This window comes from Dermacentor albipictus, chromosome 1 (genome assembly GCF_038994185.2).
Source record: "Dermacentor albipictus isolate Rhodes 1998 colony chromosome 1, USDA_Dalb.pri_finalv2, whole genome shotgun sequence".
Classification (NCBI taxonomy): domain Eukaryota; kingdom Metazoa; phylum Arthropoda; class Arachnida; order Ixodida; family Ixodidae; genus Dermacentor; species Dermacentor albipictus.
This window is the reverse complement of record NC_091821.1, coordinates 444,826,959-444,844,345: the sequence shown is the minus strand read 5'-3', so window position 1 is coordinate 444,844,345 and position 17,387 is coordinate 444,826,959. Positions and strand designations below refer to the sequence as shown.

Sequence of the window (17,387 nt, the reverse complement as noted above, 5' to 3'; positions counted from 1 at the left end):
AAATAAACCCTTTTTCCTCGTTCTCGATGAGAAGCAGTTCTTCACTTCATCAACGATCTCAGCGTAAATAAGTTGGACGACGGCATGGGCCAGCTACCTTCGAATTCATGCCGTACTCCAATCTTGGCAAAGGACCACGGACGACGGGATTGAGCCCCCAATCCTGACAACGTATCAATATGTATCCAGAAAAGTGAATGGCTGGACAGCCTTAATCGTAACTCAATACAGTTGAGCATCACCTTCCGCATGCCGTCGCTGTGGCTTTAGCTCCTACGTCCGCTTAGAGCCTGTCGTCTTTTCTATATCAATTATGTTGCCTCTTGCTTTATTATTAATAGAAAAGAAACCTTATCGGTGGATCTATATTGATGCATTCGTATCTAATTTTAGATTTGAATGAAAGAAACAGTTACTTTTCTGTCACGCATTCTTTGGTTTGATTGTCTAGTGGCTTCAAGCGCTTAGTGTGGTAGTGTTGCTACTGATTTTATGAATGTTCGTGTGCGTTATTACCATGATACGCATTCTTTGCCTACTTTATGCATTTGAACGTATCTATCTATCTATCTATCTATCTATCTATCTATCTATCTATCTATCTATCTATCTATCTATCTATCTATCTATCTATCTATCTATCTATCTATCTATCTATCTATCTATCTATCTATCTATCTATCTATCTATCTATCTATCTATCTATCTATCTATCTATCTATCTATCTATCTGCTTACGCCGACCCAGTGACTCCGTCTGCCAGCTTCGACCACTTGGTAAGTGTTCGTGGTATTGTAGACGTCTTGATCGTTCAATCCTCATTCCAACTTCGTGAGCTGTTCCTCGAAAGCCATCATCGTGAGGCCTTCTACACCGACTGAGCTGCACAAGTTGTGTAATAGTTTGAGCCTCTAGGTATGTGCTTGTGGTAGTGATGCCAATAGTGTCCGTTCCATCATCGTCATTTCAGCTTGGACATCGGACACTCGTTACACTGTTGTTGTCAGACTATCGTTGTCATACGGTCGCCATGCGTTAGTTGTCCCGCCGTCGTCAGAGGCCTTCATAGCCGTCTCATTGTCATCACCACAGCACTGTAACTGCACTCTCTTCATGCCGTTGTCACTTTACCATCGCTGTCGCGTCATCATGACGACGTCTCTTGGTGATACAGTTTTCGTTAAACAGTCGTTGTCACGCCATCGTTGCAATACACACATTGTAGCCCTATTGTCTTCACACCGTTAAAATGCCATCGTTGACATTGCATCGTCACCATACAGCTGTTGTCATGCATTCGTTCTCCTACTGTTGTGATGTCGTTGCAGTGCTAGTTCCATCGTCATCGTTATAACTTCGTCCTCTGAGTCGTATCAGCCCATTGGCATGGTCGTCACACAGTCGCGTCATACCTGTTTTATCATGCCGTCTTCATAACGGTGTCGTTTTATCATAGTCATCACATCAGAAACATATTCTCATTGGTGTTATGCCTCCGTCATAATAGCGGCTTCGTCATTTCATCGAAGTCCTTCCATCATAATCTTGCGGCCCTCATTCAATCTTGATTGTGCCACCGTTCTCATGCGATTTCTGTTATGGCGCCGTCATAAAACAGTCACTGTCATTCATCCTTTGTCACACCATCGCCGTCTTGGCGTCATTGCCGTACCATCATCGACATTCTAGTTTCACGATCCGGTTGTTATCCTACCATTGTCGTCATGCCATCGTTGCCACACACTCGTCGTCACCCCATTGTCCTCATGCCACCTTCGTCACGCCCTGGTCTTTACACCGTCGCATTATTTCAGCATTATATCATCATTGTCATTCCGTCGTCATAACATCGCCGTTGTCTCGTTTTATCGACGTCATCCCATCGAAGTCACTGCGTCGTCGTCATACAATGTGTCAGTCAGTGCGTCATCATCATGCCGTCTTGCTTATGGTGAACTTGGGAAGCCAGAGCTGTAGAAAAGTGGGCCGAGACCGGAGACAGTACATCAAAAAAGTAGTTTCAAGGTCACCACTACGGATTTTAAATTATCGCAAATTAAGGAATAGAATCTGTCGCTACTTCTAATTCTAATCGTATTACCTCGATGGTAACCATTATGTGGTTTTTGCTGTAATGTTTTTCTGATAGTGTTTTTAATGTAGCGATGCGATTATGTGGACAGTACCAGCTGTAATGTCGTTATTATGCCCAAATCGTGTGCATACGCGTATAAAAAAAAGATGTGAAAAACACTACCTTTTGACAATATGAGTATTCACGGCGCTGTACACGTGCGACAATCTTTCTACGATTCCATTACCAAAAAGGAAAAGAAAAAAAGAAAGCTCTAATATGCGCCTACATGTGCTACTTCTCTCTCCTATCCACGTTTAGATCTTTTCATCCCCATTTCTTTATTGCTAGTGCTGAGAAATGAAATCAGTCATGTCGTTCATAATTAACGTCCACAACCTATTTCTCCTTGATTTCTTTGTGTATGTCTCTCAGATGCCATGATAAAGTTGACCTCTGCGATTTAGGCGGTAACTTGTGATGTTCTATTCCTTATTCAGTGCGGCTACATGCGCACTTCGCGGACGTAACAGTTTCATACAACCACACGCAGAGGGCCCGCAGACGCCCAAGAGCAGCAACCACCAGTCGCAGTCGCAGCCGCAGCCGCAGCCGCACCAGCATTCATCTTCCAAGTCCGGAAGCGGCAAAGGGGCACACAGCAATGGCAAGGCGGACGACTACTGGATCAGCCGCGAGACGACCACGTAGCGGGAGAGCCCGGAGTCACCGTCGCCCGCTGCCGTGGCCTACGCGGCGGCGGCGGCAGCGGCGACTCCTGAACGGGGCATCGAACAACCGCCCCTGTCCGCACCGCCATGCTGGTGGTCGGACACGTCGGCGCGCCACGTCGCGCTCACCGCTGCGGTGGCCACACCGGCCCACGCACTTCCTGAGCGAGAAGCCGTGGCGCTGGCCTCCTTCCACGCGGGCCAGCCACCGCCCCAGCGTCGGCTACCGCAGCACCTGCACCTCATGCCGCAGCTGTCAGCGCACGAGCAGGAGCTGCGTCGGCGGATCCAGCTGCAGCAGCAGCAACAGGCCGCCTGTGTGATGTCGGCCCGAGTGGCGGCAACACACGGGGGCGTTGACACCGGTTACGGAGTCTGAGGTACGCAGCCGAAGTTTCGAACTGCCGGCTATTACCGAAAATCTTATACGCACACGCGTGCATGCGCACGTGTACACACTCGCACTCTTTAGCACGCGCAAAGAAAAACATGTGCCCACACAGCTTTCTTGAAACATCGACGGACGAAATACTTGTAAGAGTATCTCACGGTAGCCTCTCTCACTCTAGGCGTAGTCGCTCCGCCTGCCCCCTTCCATTTTGTCCTCCTTTCCCGAAAATATGTTACCTCTCTAATGTTCCACTAGAAAATTTTTACTTCGTGCGGCAACCATAGGTGAAAGTCGACCATTGTAGTTACGGAATGGGTGCCAAGGGAAGGAAAGCGCAGTCGAGGGCGGCATTTACTTAGGTTGGGTGATAAAATTAGCAAGTTTGCAGGCCCAGTTTGGAATGAGTTAGTGCAATACGGGGGTAATTGGAGATTGTGGTTAGATGCCTTCGTCTTGCAGAACATAAAAATAGACTGCAGCTTTGGGTTGCTGCTGATGATGATGATGTAAACCTCCGCACATTGTCATTGCGCCTTTCGTGAAGCCGGAGTGCTGGCCGAGTACACCGAGAACATATTGATCCTCAAAAATGTCAAAACACTGCTTAGTGCGAAAGTGCGCTTCACGTGAAGATTTTCCTCTGTTTAGTTGAAAGTGTTCCTAATTATTTGTTGAGTAAAGTATTAGGTTAATTACTCACTTTACTAAAGAAGGAATAGAGGGGCGCGGCTAGGTGCATTAGGAAGCGCAGTAAGAAAAGAACTATTAGGTAAATGAAATGTACGTTTCATTTCATTGCCAGTGCAAGTCTAAGTGACACCAGCATTTTAGAGGTTGAAAATTTTATAAAATATGCCTCATTATATAAATCCGTTATACGTGTTAGCAATATCTCTTTGGCAGACAATCAGAACCCCTCAATTCGGATGTAAAGTACCGTAATAGTAGAAAAATTCAGCAAATTAAAGTATGTAAAATACAAGAAACGCTAAGCACTCATCAGCACGAAGGCTGTCTGTGTACAAAAGCACTGTGGGTTATCCAGCATAGATTTTACATTAGTTCGGTTTCTACGCTTTGCAATGCAAAACGTAGTTTTGTCGAGACACCAAATTAGCAAAAAATAACTGTAACAAAAAAAAACAGTAGCTGTGCGCATGTTTTTATTCATAAACACGGGGAGATAGAGCACGCTGAACGAGGAATCATAATGAACAGAGCAATAACATACGGCGAAGATGGCGGAGAGGAACAGCACGCGCTTAGCGAGCTTGAACGACAACGGTAAATTTGCGGGCTCCGTTAATACGGCTTTGCATGAACACGTCCCTTCTCGCGAACTACAGTGGCACACTCAAAATATGCACCCCTCCGGTGGGCCCTGTTGGTCTGCGAGCCGGGCGAGGCAGTCCCATTTATCAAGCCGCGGGGACTCATGTAAATGGGTGAGCATGAAACGCGGTCTGACGCGCGAGTGCGATGCTGCTCGCTCTTATCTGCCAGGCCTGGCGTTTTTGCGCCACTAACGAAGCCTCGGACAAGGTTCGTTATTTTTCTCCTACGAAGATGAGCGTTCCTTACGCTACATTTCTTTTTTCAATGTTCCTTTCACTTATCTGCCGTTGCGTACCTGAATTTTGTTTTGACTCTATACTGTTTTGTACTTTTGGAGTACCAAGATCCCTCCTGTTTGAGCTCCCGTGCAGACCGCCAGATGGTAGGGGGGGTCCATTGAGAGTGGGTTGTGTATATGATTCTAAACTTCTCTTTTCCCCGGCCAGCCTTCGCGCGTTGTGACCGTTCATCTGGGATGTGTGCCCGGGCCCGGTAAACTTATCTGGTGCTGCGCGCAGTGATGCTCTGTGCGAGCATGGGAATCACGATTACTGTCCGAAAAGGATGGAAGATGAGCTACGGGCCTGTCGGATGGGGACACGGAGCAACTGGCAGAGTTTGGAGAGATTGTTAAGTAAGACATATTGTTAGGCCCTTAGGTGTGTAGTGGATTCACGAATGTGACGCTCTTAGGAGCATAGTGGGTTCACGCCTCAACAAACAGTATGCGGGGCCACCGGAGGGTGGTGAACGAGGAAGACGACGTGTGGCTGGCTGGCTGAATCTCGCCAGGCGCTCAGCTGATCCAGGCCATCGCTGCTAACTCTACCCGGCTTCAAAGTAACGCCTTTTGTGGGCGCAACAGAGTGGTGGAGGTGCGGGGTACGACAGGACGTACCACGGAGTCGCAACATCCAGAACTTCGCCGGAGCCGTCGTCTTGCCGGTCTCTTGCCAACGACCTTCCCTATGGCTCAGAACGGTGATGGACAAATGCCAGCTCTCGTTTCACCTTCTCAAAGGTCAACGCAAGTTGGACCTTTGCGGCACTACATGGAGCCACGCTCGTTCGCGGGAAAAGTGGGCGAGGACGTCGACGAGTGGCTGATGCACTACGCAAGGGTGAGCCGCTACAACCGTTGGGATTCTGTCACTCAGCTTGAATATGTCGCGCTCTTTCTGAGTGAGACAGCGCTGATGTGGTATGAAAACCACGAAGACTCCCTAACAACATGGGAGCACTTTGTCGAGGAAATAAAGAAGTGTTTTGGCGACACCCACGCCAAACAGAAACGCGCCGAGAGAACACTTGCTCAAAGAGCTCAAGCTCCTGGAGAAACATGCACTATATACATCGAGGAAATCCTCAAGCTGTGCAAAATCGTAAATCCGCAGATGTCCGAGGAAGACCGAGTCGGACATCTCCTCAAAGGAATCGCAGAAGATGTATACAATTTCCTCATAAGTCGGGAACACGTTGATTCCGTCTCAGATGTCGTGCGTCATTGCCGTACGTTTGAGACGTTGAAAACACGTCGCATTGTGCCAAAGTTTGGACGCCTGGCGAATGTGACAACCATTGCCAGCGTCGATGAGATCCCGTCTGCCGATCTTTCGTCTACTATACGGCAGATCGTGCGTGAGGAACTGCTGCGGCACCAGGAACTTGCCCGCGACGTCATACGACAACCTGACGGTTATTACCCGCAACACATGGCGCCTGCCGCACCCTGCGCTTCCTGGCAACCGGCGGTATGTGTCACAGACGTCAACCGCAGAGGTGCTCCATGGCCACGTGAGGACACATTTACGACCGAACACCGACCTGCAGAACACCCTCGCTCCAGCAGGTTTGCACCCAGACCGACCGTTCCTCCTGTGCAGCAGGCTCAGCCGCTTCGCTCTGCTACACGACCCCCCACGGCTGAGCGCTTCGACGGGCAGTTCATCGATCGTCGTTTGCCTGTGTGTTATAGCTGTGGCGACTTGGGTCACATTGCCAGGTACTGCAATCGCCGCCAACCACCGAGGTTCGACCGATCGACGATGTCTAGGCGGTACCGCGCTCCTCTGGGCGAAACATACTCGCCTTCGCACACATACTTAGGACGCTTGCCTCACCAGCACCCGGAGCCGCTGCGGAACCGTTCTCCAGCATCCGATCGCAGCTTGACACCACCACCCGCTCCTCGTGTAAGCCGATCGCCCTCTCCGCGGCGTCGATACCCGTCGCCACCTCCGGAAAACTAGCCAGCGCGGCCGTTGGAGGTGAGGTCGCTGGACAATCTTCGCTGTCGACAGAGATACCTCCAACCATTTGTATGTTTAAGAATACGGTGTTTGTATTAATTGACGGGGTTTCATCCATGGCCTTAGTGGACACGGGAGCAACCGTTTCAGTGATGAGTCTGGCGTTTAAAAGCCTCCTAGGACGAAAGGTGATGTTTCGCTGGGACCGTGCCGATACGTTTCGCGGAGTGAGTGGGGAGTTGTTGTATCCTGTGGGCGTGTGTAATGTAGACGTAACCTTGGGTGGCCAAATATTTAACGCGGAGTTCGCTGTTCTACCGCATTCTACGCATGACGTAATCCTGGGCCTTGATTTTTTGAAACTGTGTGGTGCCACTGTCGACTGCAAAACGGGTGAAATCAGTGTAGGTACGAGCTTTTCTGCTGCGTTTATGGAAGGCCCACCGAATCGTGAAAGTGTGCTTTGTGTATCCCGGGACACCGTTGTGCCTCCGTTATCCGCAACGTACGTTTCAGTCGCCTGTTTTCCAACCACCGACGGAACGTTTGACGCTACCGTGGAGCCCGTTCACCTGAGTTGCATCAAGAGGAATGTACTGATACCGTATTGCACGCTGTCAGTTGTTCAGGGACGCACCAACTTATGGGCCGTAAACTGTTCCAGTGAACCTGCAATACTGCCACAGGGTCTGAAACTTGCCGCCTACCATGAAGATCACGTGCTATCGCTCGCCATTCTTACAGAGGCCCTTGATTCTGCGGATGAGCGCCATTTCGCTAATGTCTGCCCTGCGGCGCACTCCTCATTTCTGACTATGGTAAACAAGTCGCTCAGCACTAAGCAGCGTCACGAAGTGGCGAATATTCTGCTAAAGCATGCCCGACTGTTTGACTTCTCCCAGCAAGAGGGGTCACCATTGTTTCCTCCTTCTCGTATACACCATCGCATAGATACGGGATCTGCCCAACCACTGCGACAGAAACCATACAGAGTCTCACCATCGGAACGCAAGGTGATCAATGACCAAGTCCACGAAATGCTAAATAAGAATGTAATCCAAGAATCCTGTAGTCCGTGGGCAGCGCCAGTGATACTGGTTAGAAAGAAAGATGGTTCATGGCGATTTTGCGTTGACTACCGCCGCCTCAACACCATCACTAAAAAGGACGTATATCCTCTTCCGCGTATTGATGATGCTATCGACTGCCTCTCATCAGCGTCTTACTTTTCCTCTGTTGACTTGAGGTCGGGGTACTGGCAGATTCCGATGCACGAGGCAGACAAGGAGAAAACGGCATTTGTAACACCAGATGGACTTTTTGAATTTAATGTGATGCCGTTCGGGCTCTGTAATGCGCCTGCAACTTTCGAGCGCTTCATGGACAACATCCTGCGTGGTTTGAAGTGGGAAGTATGCATGTGCTATCTAGATGATGTAGTGATTTTCGGGCGCACGTTCAGTGAGCACAACGCACGTCTAGATCTTGTGCTAGACTGCTTGGACAAAGCGGGTTTGGTCCTCAACTCGAAGAAGTGCCATTTTGGAGAGCGCCAAACACTCGTTCTGGGACACCTAGTGGATAAGGACGGTATACGACCTGATCCAGCGAAGACTGCTACGGTGGAAGCCTTCAAGCAACCTCGCCATGTAAAAGAGCTACGCAGTTTCCTAGGGCTTTGCTCGTACTTCCGCCGGTTTATTCGTGGATTTGCCAACATCGCGTATCCGCTGACATGCCTCCTCCAGAAGGGCGTTCCCTTTGAATGGACTCCTGAATGTGAAGCTAGTTTTCGTGAGCTGAAGTCTCGTCTGACGTCTCACCCCATTCTCCGACACTTCGACCATGCGGCTCCCACAGAAGTTCATACGGACGCTAGCGGTATTGGCATCGGCGCTGTCCTTATCCAACGCGTCGATACCAAAGAACACGTCGTCGCCTATGCGAGTCGTTCTTTAAGTAAGTCCGAGCGTAACTACACCGTTACAGAGCAAGAATGTCTTGCAGTTATTTTCGCAGTACAGCGCTTCCGGTCGTACCTGTACGGGCGCCCCTTCACTGTGGTGACAGACCATCATTCTCTCTGCTGGCTGGTTAATCTCCGTGATCCGTCGGGCCGGCTTGCGCGTTGGACACTCCGTTTACAGGAATATAACTTTACCGTTTCTTATAAAAGCGGCCGCCGACACGCCGACGCTGACTGCCTCTCGCGCATGCCGCTTCCAACGACGGACTGCGACGCGGACAACTTCGACTGCTATATTGCCTCACTGGAGCCGGAATTTCCTGATATAAATACCTTCAAGGTCGAGCAACAAAAAGACAGAACTTTAGAACCACTGTTCATTACGGCAAGGCAATCAGCACCAGCAACTCGTTTCTGTGTTCGTGATGGGGTTCTTTACAAAAAGAACTATTCTACTACAGGCCCACGATATCTTCTGGTGGTCCCGGAGAGTCTCCGTGTCTCCGTCTTGCGCGCTATGCATGACGATCCAACATCTGGACATTTGGGTTCTGCGCGCACTCTCTACCGCCTTCAAGAAAGGTTCTACTGGCCCAAAATGCGCCAGACGACCGCCCAGTATGTGTCCAGCTGCAACGAGTGTCAACGTTATAAGCGTCCGACGAGTGCTCCTCCTGGTCAACTCCATCCAGTGCCACCCCCCAGCACTCCCTTTGAGCAAGTTGGCATCGACCTCCTCGGTCCTTTCCCGCGTTCATCCGATGGGAACCGCTGGATTATCGTGTGTGCCGATCACTTGACACGCTACTGTGAGACAGCTGCAATACCATCGGCTACTGCAACCGAAGTGTGTATTTTTCTGCTGCGTTTTGTCATTCTCCGACATGGACCTCCCAGAGTCATCATCAGCGATCGTGGGCGGCAGTTCACTGCAGACGTGGTCGAAGAGATGCTTCGTCTATGTGCTTCAAGGTTTCGACATTCCACCCCGTATCATCCTCAAACAAATGGCCTTACGGAACGCACGAACAGAACTCTCACTAACATGCTGTCCATGTATGTCGAGTCAGATCATAAGAACTGGGACAGCGTGCTACCTTTCATTACGTACGCATTTAACACCTCAAAGCATGAAGTTACGGGTTACAGTCCCTTCTTTCTTCTTTACGCTCGTCCGCCTCGTTATACACTCGACACTATCTTCCCGTTCTCCAGCCACGATAATCTTTGTATATCAGAGACAGTCTGTCTTGCTGAAGAAGCCCGACGACTTGCTTCTTTACGCACTCTTCTTTCACAAGACCGCTCGAAGGCACGCTACGACCGCCGACGCCGACACGTGATATACGACCCTGGTGATTTAGTGTTGCTCTGGAAACCAACCAGGAAACGTGGACTATGTGAAAAACTGCTGGCCCACTATGTTGGCCCCTATGTTATTACGGAGCGCATCAGCGAATTAACCTACCGCATAGCACGTCTCACATCAAATGGCCGACGGTCAGCAAAGACTGAACTTTCGCATGTCGCCCGTTTAAAGCCCTTTATTTCTCGATAGCTTGTTAGACTTGCCCGGCGGGCTTCGTCTGCGCGGAGGGAAATGTTAGGCCCTTAGGTGTGTAGTGGATTCACGAATGTGACGCTCTTAGGAGCATAGTGGGTTCACGCCTCAACAAACAGTATGCGGGGCCACCGGAGGGTGGTGAACGAGGAAGACGACGTGTGGCTGGCTGGCTGAATCTCGCCAGGCGCTCAGCTGATCCAGGCCATCGCTGCTAACTCTACCCGGCTTCAAAGTAACGCCTTTTGTGGGCGCAACAATATAATCGATGCAGCAGTCTGATATTACGTGCGCAGGATGCAAGAGGAGAAACATTGTAAAAAAAGGAAAGACAATTATTGGTGGTATGCATTTGCAGCTTTGTGCTTGTCAGTCTGCTCGTTGGACTTAGGTTTCTAGACTCGACTCCACTCTCTGCTTTCTATGGTCTCCCTCCCCCCCCCCAAGAAAAATAATGAATAAATGAAAAGTAAAGAATGAAAAGTTGCGGATGCTTCGTTCAGGAATCTACCGCCACCCAGTGCATGCAATATTTCTTTCCACCACTTACATATGAGGCACTGCCCATGCAAGGGCTTTATGTGCAACCTTTTTTTTTTTTGCTGGAGGACCTAAATTTGAGGTATTGTAGATAGTCATGAGGAATCACGGAATAGATGTTACGTAGCTTCAACGCCAACCATGTGAGGGATCGTATTTTCAATCTTTTTATTTGCTCAACAATTCGTAGTACCAGATACGAGGATATAAGCGCCAAATAATCCTCCTGGGCAATAATAAACAATTTCATGATAAGGCAATTCTTTTCGGTAACGGATGGACGAGTACCAGGCGCGTGTTCGGACATGACCCACAAAGGCAAAGTCTACCCGGAGGGCTCGCTGTCGTAATATGCGTTGGGAGTGCGCGTACAAGATGTCATTGTGGAGAGAAATAATTTCCACTGTAATAGTAGATTACGCTGCCAAAAAAAAAATTTGAAAACTCACATTTTCCGCGAGAGCAGACACAATAGGCCTGAAAATCAGCAATACCAAAAGGCGGGTGGCCGTGCCGCCTTACTGCCGTTACAGTGACAGCCATGCCATCACAGAACTTGACAGCCATGCCGTCACAAAACTTGACAGCATCTTCACAAGCATAGTTAATCTCGGACCAGTAAAGATACAATACACTAGATCATAAAGAAGCCAAAGACTGAACTGAGTAAGCCGACAAAAAGTTTGCTGATGCACAGTGTCCTAAATATGGGAATATACACCGAAACCTCTGAGGCCACACAACGGTATCGACGCTGGGTTTACGGCGGGAAAATAAAAAAAAATATTGAAGTGCTCTTCTCTTCTAATAATCAAGCTAATGCTGCAAAAAAGTTTGTTTTAAAGCAGCACTTAATCCTCTAAACGGATTTAGAGTTTCACATTAGTGCTCTCGTTTAACAATGAGCATAGTGTGAGCTTTCTGCCGTGCACTTATAGGCTTGTCGTTGGCGATTTGAGTGTAAACAGCGTTCTGTAGTTACTGTTAGCTATGAAGCATTAGCCTGGTAGCGAACCAGTGATCCCTTTTGTGACAGTCTGTAAAACACCGGCTTTGTTGCAAAAGATAATCTGCGTTTCAAAACACAGATTATCTTTGTTTGCCGTACATTGAAGCTCCGGCAAACCACCGTTGCGCAATCTTATGTACGCCATAGCAAACTAAACTGGTTATTGGGCAGCGTAGCGACGAGCAGTAGAGAGAGCGACAGCAAGGACAGGAAAGGTAGGGCGGTCAACCAGACGAACACACGGTTTGCTACCCTACACTGGGGGTGGGGAAAGAGGAATAAAAGGAGGAAAAGAGGGAGAGAGTGAGCACTAAGTCCTTGTGGGAGGTATACAGGGGCACTACGAACGGACTCTTAAGCCGGTGCAGTTCAAGTAGCGTACTAGTTCACGAATCGCTTTTCGTGCCGGTAACGGATGTGGCCATGGTCCGTGTATCTTTGACTCGCAGAACGGTCTTGAGTCCAATCAGTTTAAAGTTGTCCTCAGAGACAGGCGTTGTACGTCGTAGCGAGGGCAGGTACATAATAGGTGCTCGATGGTTTCGCCACACATACAGGAGTAGCACATCGGGCTCTCGGCCATTCCGATACGATAGGAGCAGGCGTTCGCGAACAGCACTCGCCGCCACAAGCGGCACAGCAAGTTTGTTTCGCCGTGGGAAGGCTATATAGCAGTTGCGGCCGTTGCATTGGTCTAGTTTACGCAATCGGCAATTGAAGGCACTTTAACTCCAGAAATATTGCGACTGTTTGCCTGCAAGCAGCCGAAGCACTCTGGCAGCGTCCGACCTAGCCAAAGGTATCGGACAGTAGTGCATCCCTTACCATTTGTTAAACGTTATTTGTGCTAAGCAAGCTAGGATTTTTGTTCAGGAAATTGTATAAAAAACCGTGCAAAAAAATTGAAATACGTGTGCGAAACATTCGCTGACACAGTCGAAATTCAGTCAAAATTCGCGACACAGTCGTGACACCATCACGCAGTGATGGTTTCATGACGTACAGCGCTCAGCGATTCAAACACGAAATGGGGAACTCATGGCGGCCGGCTCTTTTTGCACCACGAGTGGACACGGGCGACAGCGACACCCTGAAAGCAAACAATGGAAGTCGTCACATTTTTGACGCACTGTCACTGTATTCGGCCCCCGAACGATTTCCCAACAGTCCACGGGGATGCAGAACGGGCCGACCCACATGCACTGCGAGTACAGAGTTTGAATAACTGAGCGCTGAGTACAATCATGCCGACGACATCATTCAGTAACGTCAGGTCTTGTTCTCCAGTTCTCGTTTGTTAGTGCTTGGTCGCTTACTGTGTCGTGCATCATATTCTGCGAAATTGTTATTGTTGCATTAGCTTTCATCACGTTAACTTTCGTTTCAAGTTACCCTGAAAGGCAGCGTTTGGTTCCGCAACGGGAATAGTTCCAAAAATGTCCTTTGAACCTAGGTCTACAAAATAGACTGTCGTGTTTCTTCTTCTTCATAGTTTGGAGGCGTGTGTTTGATTTTTTGTCTCCTCCTATCATGAAACAAAAGTGTGAAGGTCTTTCATATCTATGGCTGAAAATAATTATTTCCAAGTTGAATAAGAAAAAACACAGTGCATTTTGTAGCACCCTCCCATTTCTCCGTAAATTTTCGAGAACATTTCAACTTGAACAACACTTATTGCGTAAGAAGGGTGCGACTGCACAACTAGTCCTTTACTTCATACTGACAGAAAGAAATAATGTGCGAAGCAATATTATAAGTGTAATAGGGGAGTATCCATTATAGTCGAATATTTATTCGAAAGATGGGGAAGAGGGAAAACCACTCACCAGCATTCGGGGCAGCAGACAATGCTAAGCACATTAAAGGCAGAACTCATCGCACAATGACTGCCGATGGTAATTCGATTAGCATTCGAACAATGTAGTGACACGCAGTATTCCTGAAGTCGTTTTATTTAACATTTGTAGTGGTTGTATTCAGTGACGTCGGCCATATGTGACATTTTTCTGCAACACCCCCACTTCTGCTTGGAACATTCCTTGGCCTGCAGTATCTTCCAAATAAAAAAAAAATAAAGTACACTGGCATCATGCCACTTCCCATGGCATTCACTTGCCAAAGTCACCCACGAACATGACGGCATGATGACGATTATGTGAAGGCGACATATTGACGACGATGATATGACCGAGGAATGACGTTTATGGAACGGCAAAGGGAGTATGCTGACGACGGCACGACGAAAATTTGTTAACTGTTCCTAAATGACGATGCTGACCGAAGGACAACAGCGCGACAATGACAGGACGTCAATGGGATGACGAGGAGTGCCTGACGAAGTTGGCGTGACGAGCGCGGTATGACGAAAACCCGACGATAAGCTGGCAATGACGACGATGGTATAACAACGGATGCGTGACAGCGACTGTCTCACGACGACATAATGACGATGATCGCTTGACAACAGCCCATAAACACGATGCAATTGACTAGGGGGACCTTCCGCAAAATATTGAATCTATTATCAATCTATCAACCTTAATTGACGCAGTCATAACGTTTTCTACGACCTGGTCACCCTCTTGAATTATCTTTGTGTGCTACTGTCACCTATTGTGTAATGCCCAAAGCATCTCGACCTTAAGAAATTAAAGCAAGAGTAAGCGACTGAATGACTACCGCATTATTGTTATTTAATCACGAAGAAGCACTGATGTCGATGGATCGACGAAGGTGGAATGACGACGACAGCAAGACGACAAAAAGATGGCGCTACTTGAAGTGATGATCGTGGTGAAACGACAGCGAGACGATGATGGGGTGATGAGAATGATTTGCTTACGACTGTTGATGATAATAATGCCTTGACGACGGCTTGACGAAAGTCAGATGACCAAAACGGAACGACCGCGACGGTATCTCAACGACGCGTAATGGCGATGGTGGCGCAACTACAACATCAGTAGCTGGAGCAAGAACTATTACACGACTACGGTGCCATGACAACTGCGGCATAATCATGGTAAAATCCCGAAGGAGAATTGAAGTGCATGAAATAACGAAGAGAACGCCGATTACAACGACGGTTTCACGACAACGGGATGACGCCATCACAGTGGAGATGGCGTGATGACGACTGAGTGACAATGGTGGCGTGAGAATAACAGTATCACGACGACAGTATGACGAAGAATGCATGATGGTGGCTGTATGAAGACGATGCATTAAGGACGATAGCATGCCAGCGGTTTGAAGAGATTTGTATGCAAACGAGTGCATGACGACAAGGTCGTGACGACGAAACCATGAAACCTGGCTGGTGACGATGGCGTTACGAGAGTCGGTTGACGAATCTCGACAGATGACGACACGAATACCATGGTCTTCCGATGGCGGTGTCACAACAAATGCATGACAACTCTATGACGGTAATTGTGAGACGACAATGACATGAGAACCGGAAGGCGAGGCTGGAATGAGGACAACGCAACGATCGCTGCAAGATCGCCACTGCGAGCACGTACCTCTTGGCTCAACTAGTAGACAACTCGGGCCACTGGGTCAGCGTAAGAGGCTTGGTAGGTAGATAGATAGATAGATAGATAGATAGATAGATAGATAGATAGATAGATAGATAGATAGATAGATAGATAGATAGATAGATAGATAGATAGATAGATAGATAGATAGATAGATAGATAGATAGATAGATAGATAGATAGATAGATAGATAGATAGATAGATAGATAGATAGATAGATAGATAGATAGATAGATAGATGAAGTAAGCCAATAATGTTACTGGCACATACAATTGGAACAACGGTTGCAGCATCAGTGCACATGCACTGTAAAAATGTTTGCACCTTTAAGGGTGTTTTCTTGTTGCACTGGTAACAGCTGCACCGTTAGGGCCTCACAAAAGTTTATAGTGGCCGACAACGGAGCTCTAACTAGACATGCGATTACAAAAGACAGAGATAAAAAAATCAGATAGAAGATTTTAATATCTCTCACTTTGAAATCTTCTTGTCAGATATTTTGTGTGGCCAAGGCTGTGAAAATTATTGCATTGTTTTTGACGCATCTTTCGTCATTGCATATCTCACGTCTAGCTAGAGCTCCGTTGTGAGCCTCTATACACTTTTGTGAGGCCCTAACGGTAAGGGTATTTACCAGAACGGCAAGAAAACAACCTTGATGGTGTAAAAAGTTTACGGCGATACCTATTGCGCAGCTTCATACCCGCACCCACCCGTAGAGGTAAACATTTAGAACCCGGCTCACGCCCTCTGGCTCCTCGCGTTTTCTGCTCTACACAGAGGGTGCTCTTAATTGGTCTGTGCGTTAGTTTTCTTCACATCCGTCTGGCATATAAATGCTTCAGGATTAGTAGTCTTCAGTCTGTGCGTTGTGTAGTATGTTTAGAGTACGACCCACCGCGGTTGCTCAGTGGCTATGGTGTTAGGCTGCTGAGCACGAGGTCGCGGGATCGAATCCCGGCCACGGCGGCCGCATTTCGATGGGGGCAAAATGCGAAAACACCCGTGTACTTGGATTTAGGTGCACGTTAAAGAACCCCTGGTGGTCGAAATTTCCGGAGTCCTCTACTACGGCCTGCCTCATAATCAGAAAGTAGTTTTGGCACGTAAAACCCCATAATCTATCTATCTATGTTTAGAGTACGTTGTTTGGAGTAGCATGGTAAAGGCATGGCCGTCAGGGAAACGCCTCGCCGCATTTATTAATAAAAAAAACGCTCTTTATCGGCGCTATGCTCTCGTGATAATCGATGCGTGCACGCGCGTGGATTCTACCATGCTGTTGATGGCGTTCACCGAGGCCAGCCGGCATTATAATATTTACCAACGTATTGCAATACAGGGATTCTGATTGATACTGTAGTGTGTGTATTTGGATAAATTGAGAACGGACATGCGGGGTTATTCAACGTGGACCTAACTCCAAGCTGAAGAGCTTTTTTTTTTCGTTTTCCACTGTAATCGAGATGGCTGCCGCCGCAGTAGAGAATCAAACCGAATACCTGGTGCTCAGCAGTACAATTCAATTGCCACTGAGGTGCCACCCCAGTAAATCTATCGACCAGCTTTGTACTCCGTCTTTATAGCGAATGAACGTGAGGATTTTCGTGAATAAGTTTAATTTTTACGCTGTAGAAAGCGGAAATCCAACGCCCACGTAGTTACCTCGGTGCCTCGTTAGTTGCATGCTTGTGATGCATACTAACTTTCGATGAGCAGAATTGGTACAGGACGTTAGATCTCTCGCATGCGACATGCTTTCTTACGAACGCAACCAATATGTGTTACTCTACTGCCACGAAATGTTGGTTTAAAAGCTTGAAGCATAAATTCAGGCGCAAATGAGCCTTTTGTTTCTGGAGCGCAGGTATGCAAAAAGAACCTCGGCGCAGTCTTTGGATAGAAATCACGACTCCCCTTAAGATTGCCGCCCCTAGAGAGATTCAACGCAGGAAAAGCTCGCTTGCGTGCTTTCGATAATACGGAACC

The 17,387-nt window shown here is 48.1% G+C and overlaps 1 protein-coding gene across 2 annotated transcripts in view; it reads left to right on the top strand.

The window, feature by feature from the left end:
• LOC135903082 (synaptogenesis protein syg-2-like) overlaps positions 1 to 17,387 on the top strand; it is a 343,784-nt gene that overhangs the window by 307,132 nt on the left and 19,265 nt on the right. For both annotated transcript variants that reach the window (XM_070537210.1, XM_065433453.2), the window contains one exon: positions 2,629 to 3,186. In XM_070537210.1, the coding sequence (XP_070393311.1) occupies positions 2,629 to 2,786 (158 nt within the window). In that variant the 3' untranslated portion in view covers positions 2,787 to 3,186. The remainder of the gene's footprint in view (positions 1 to 2,628; positions 3,187 to 17,387) is intronic.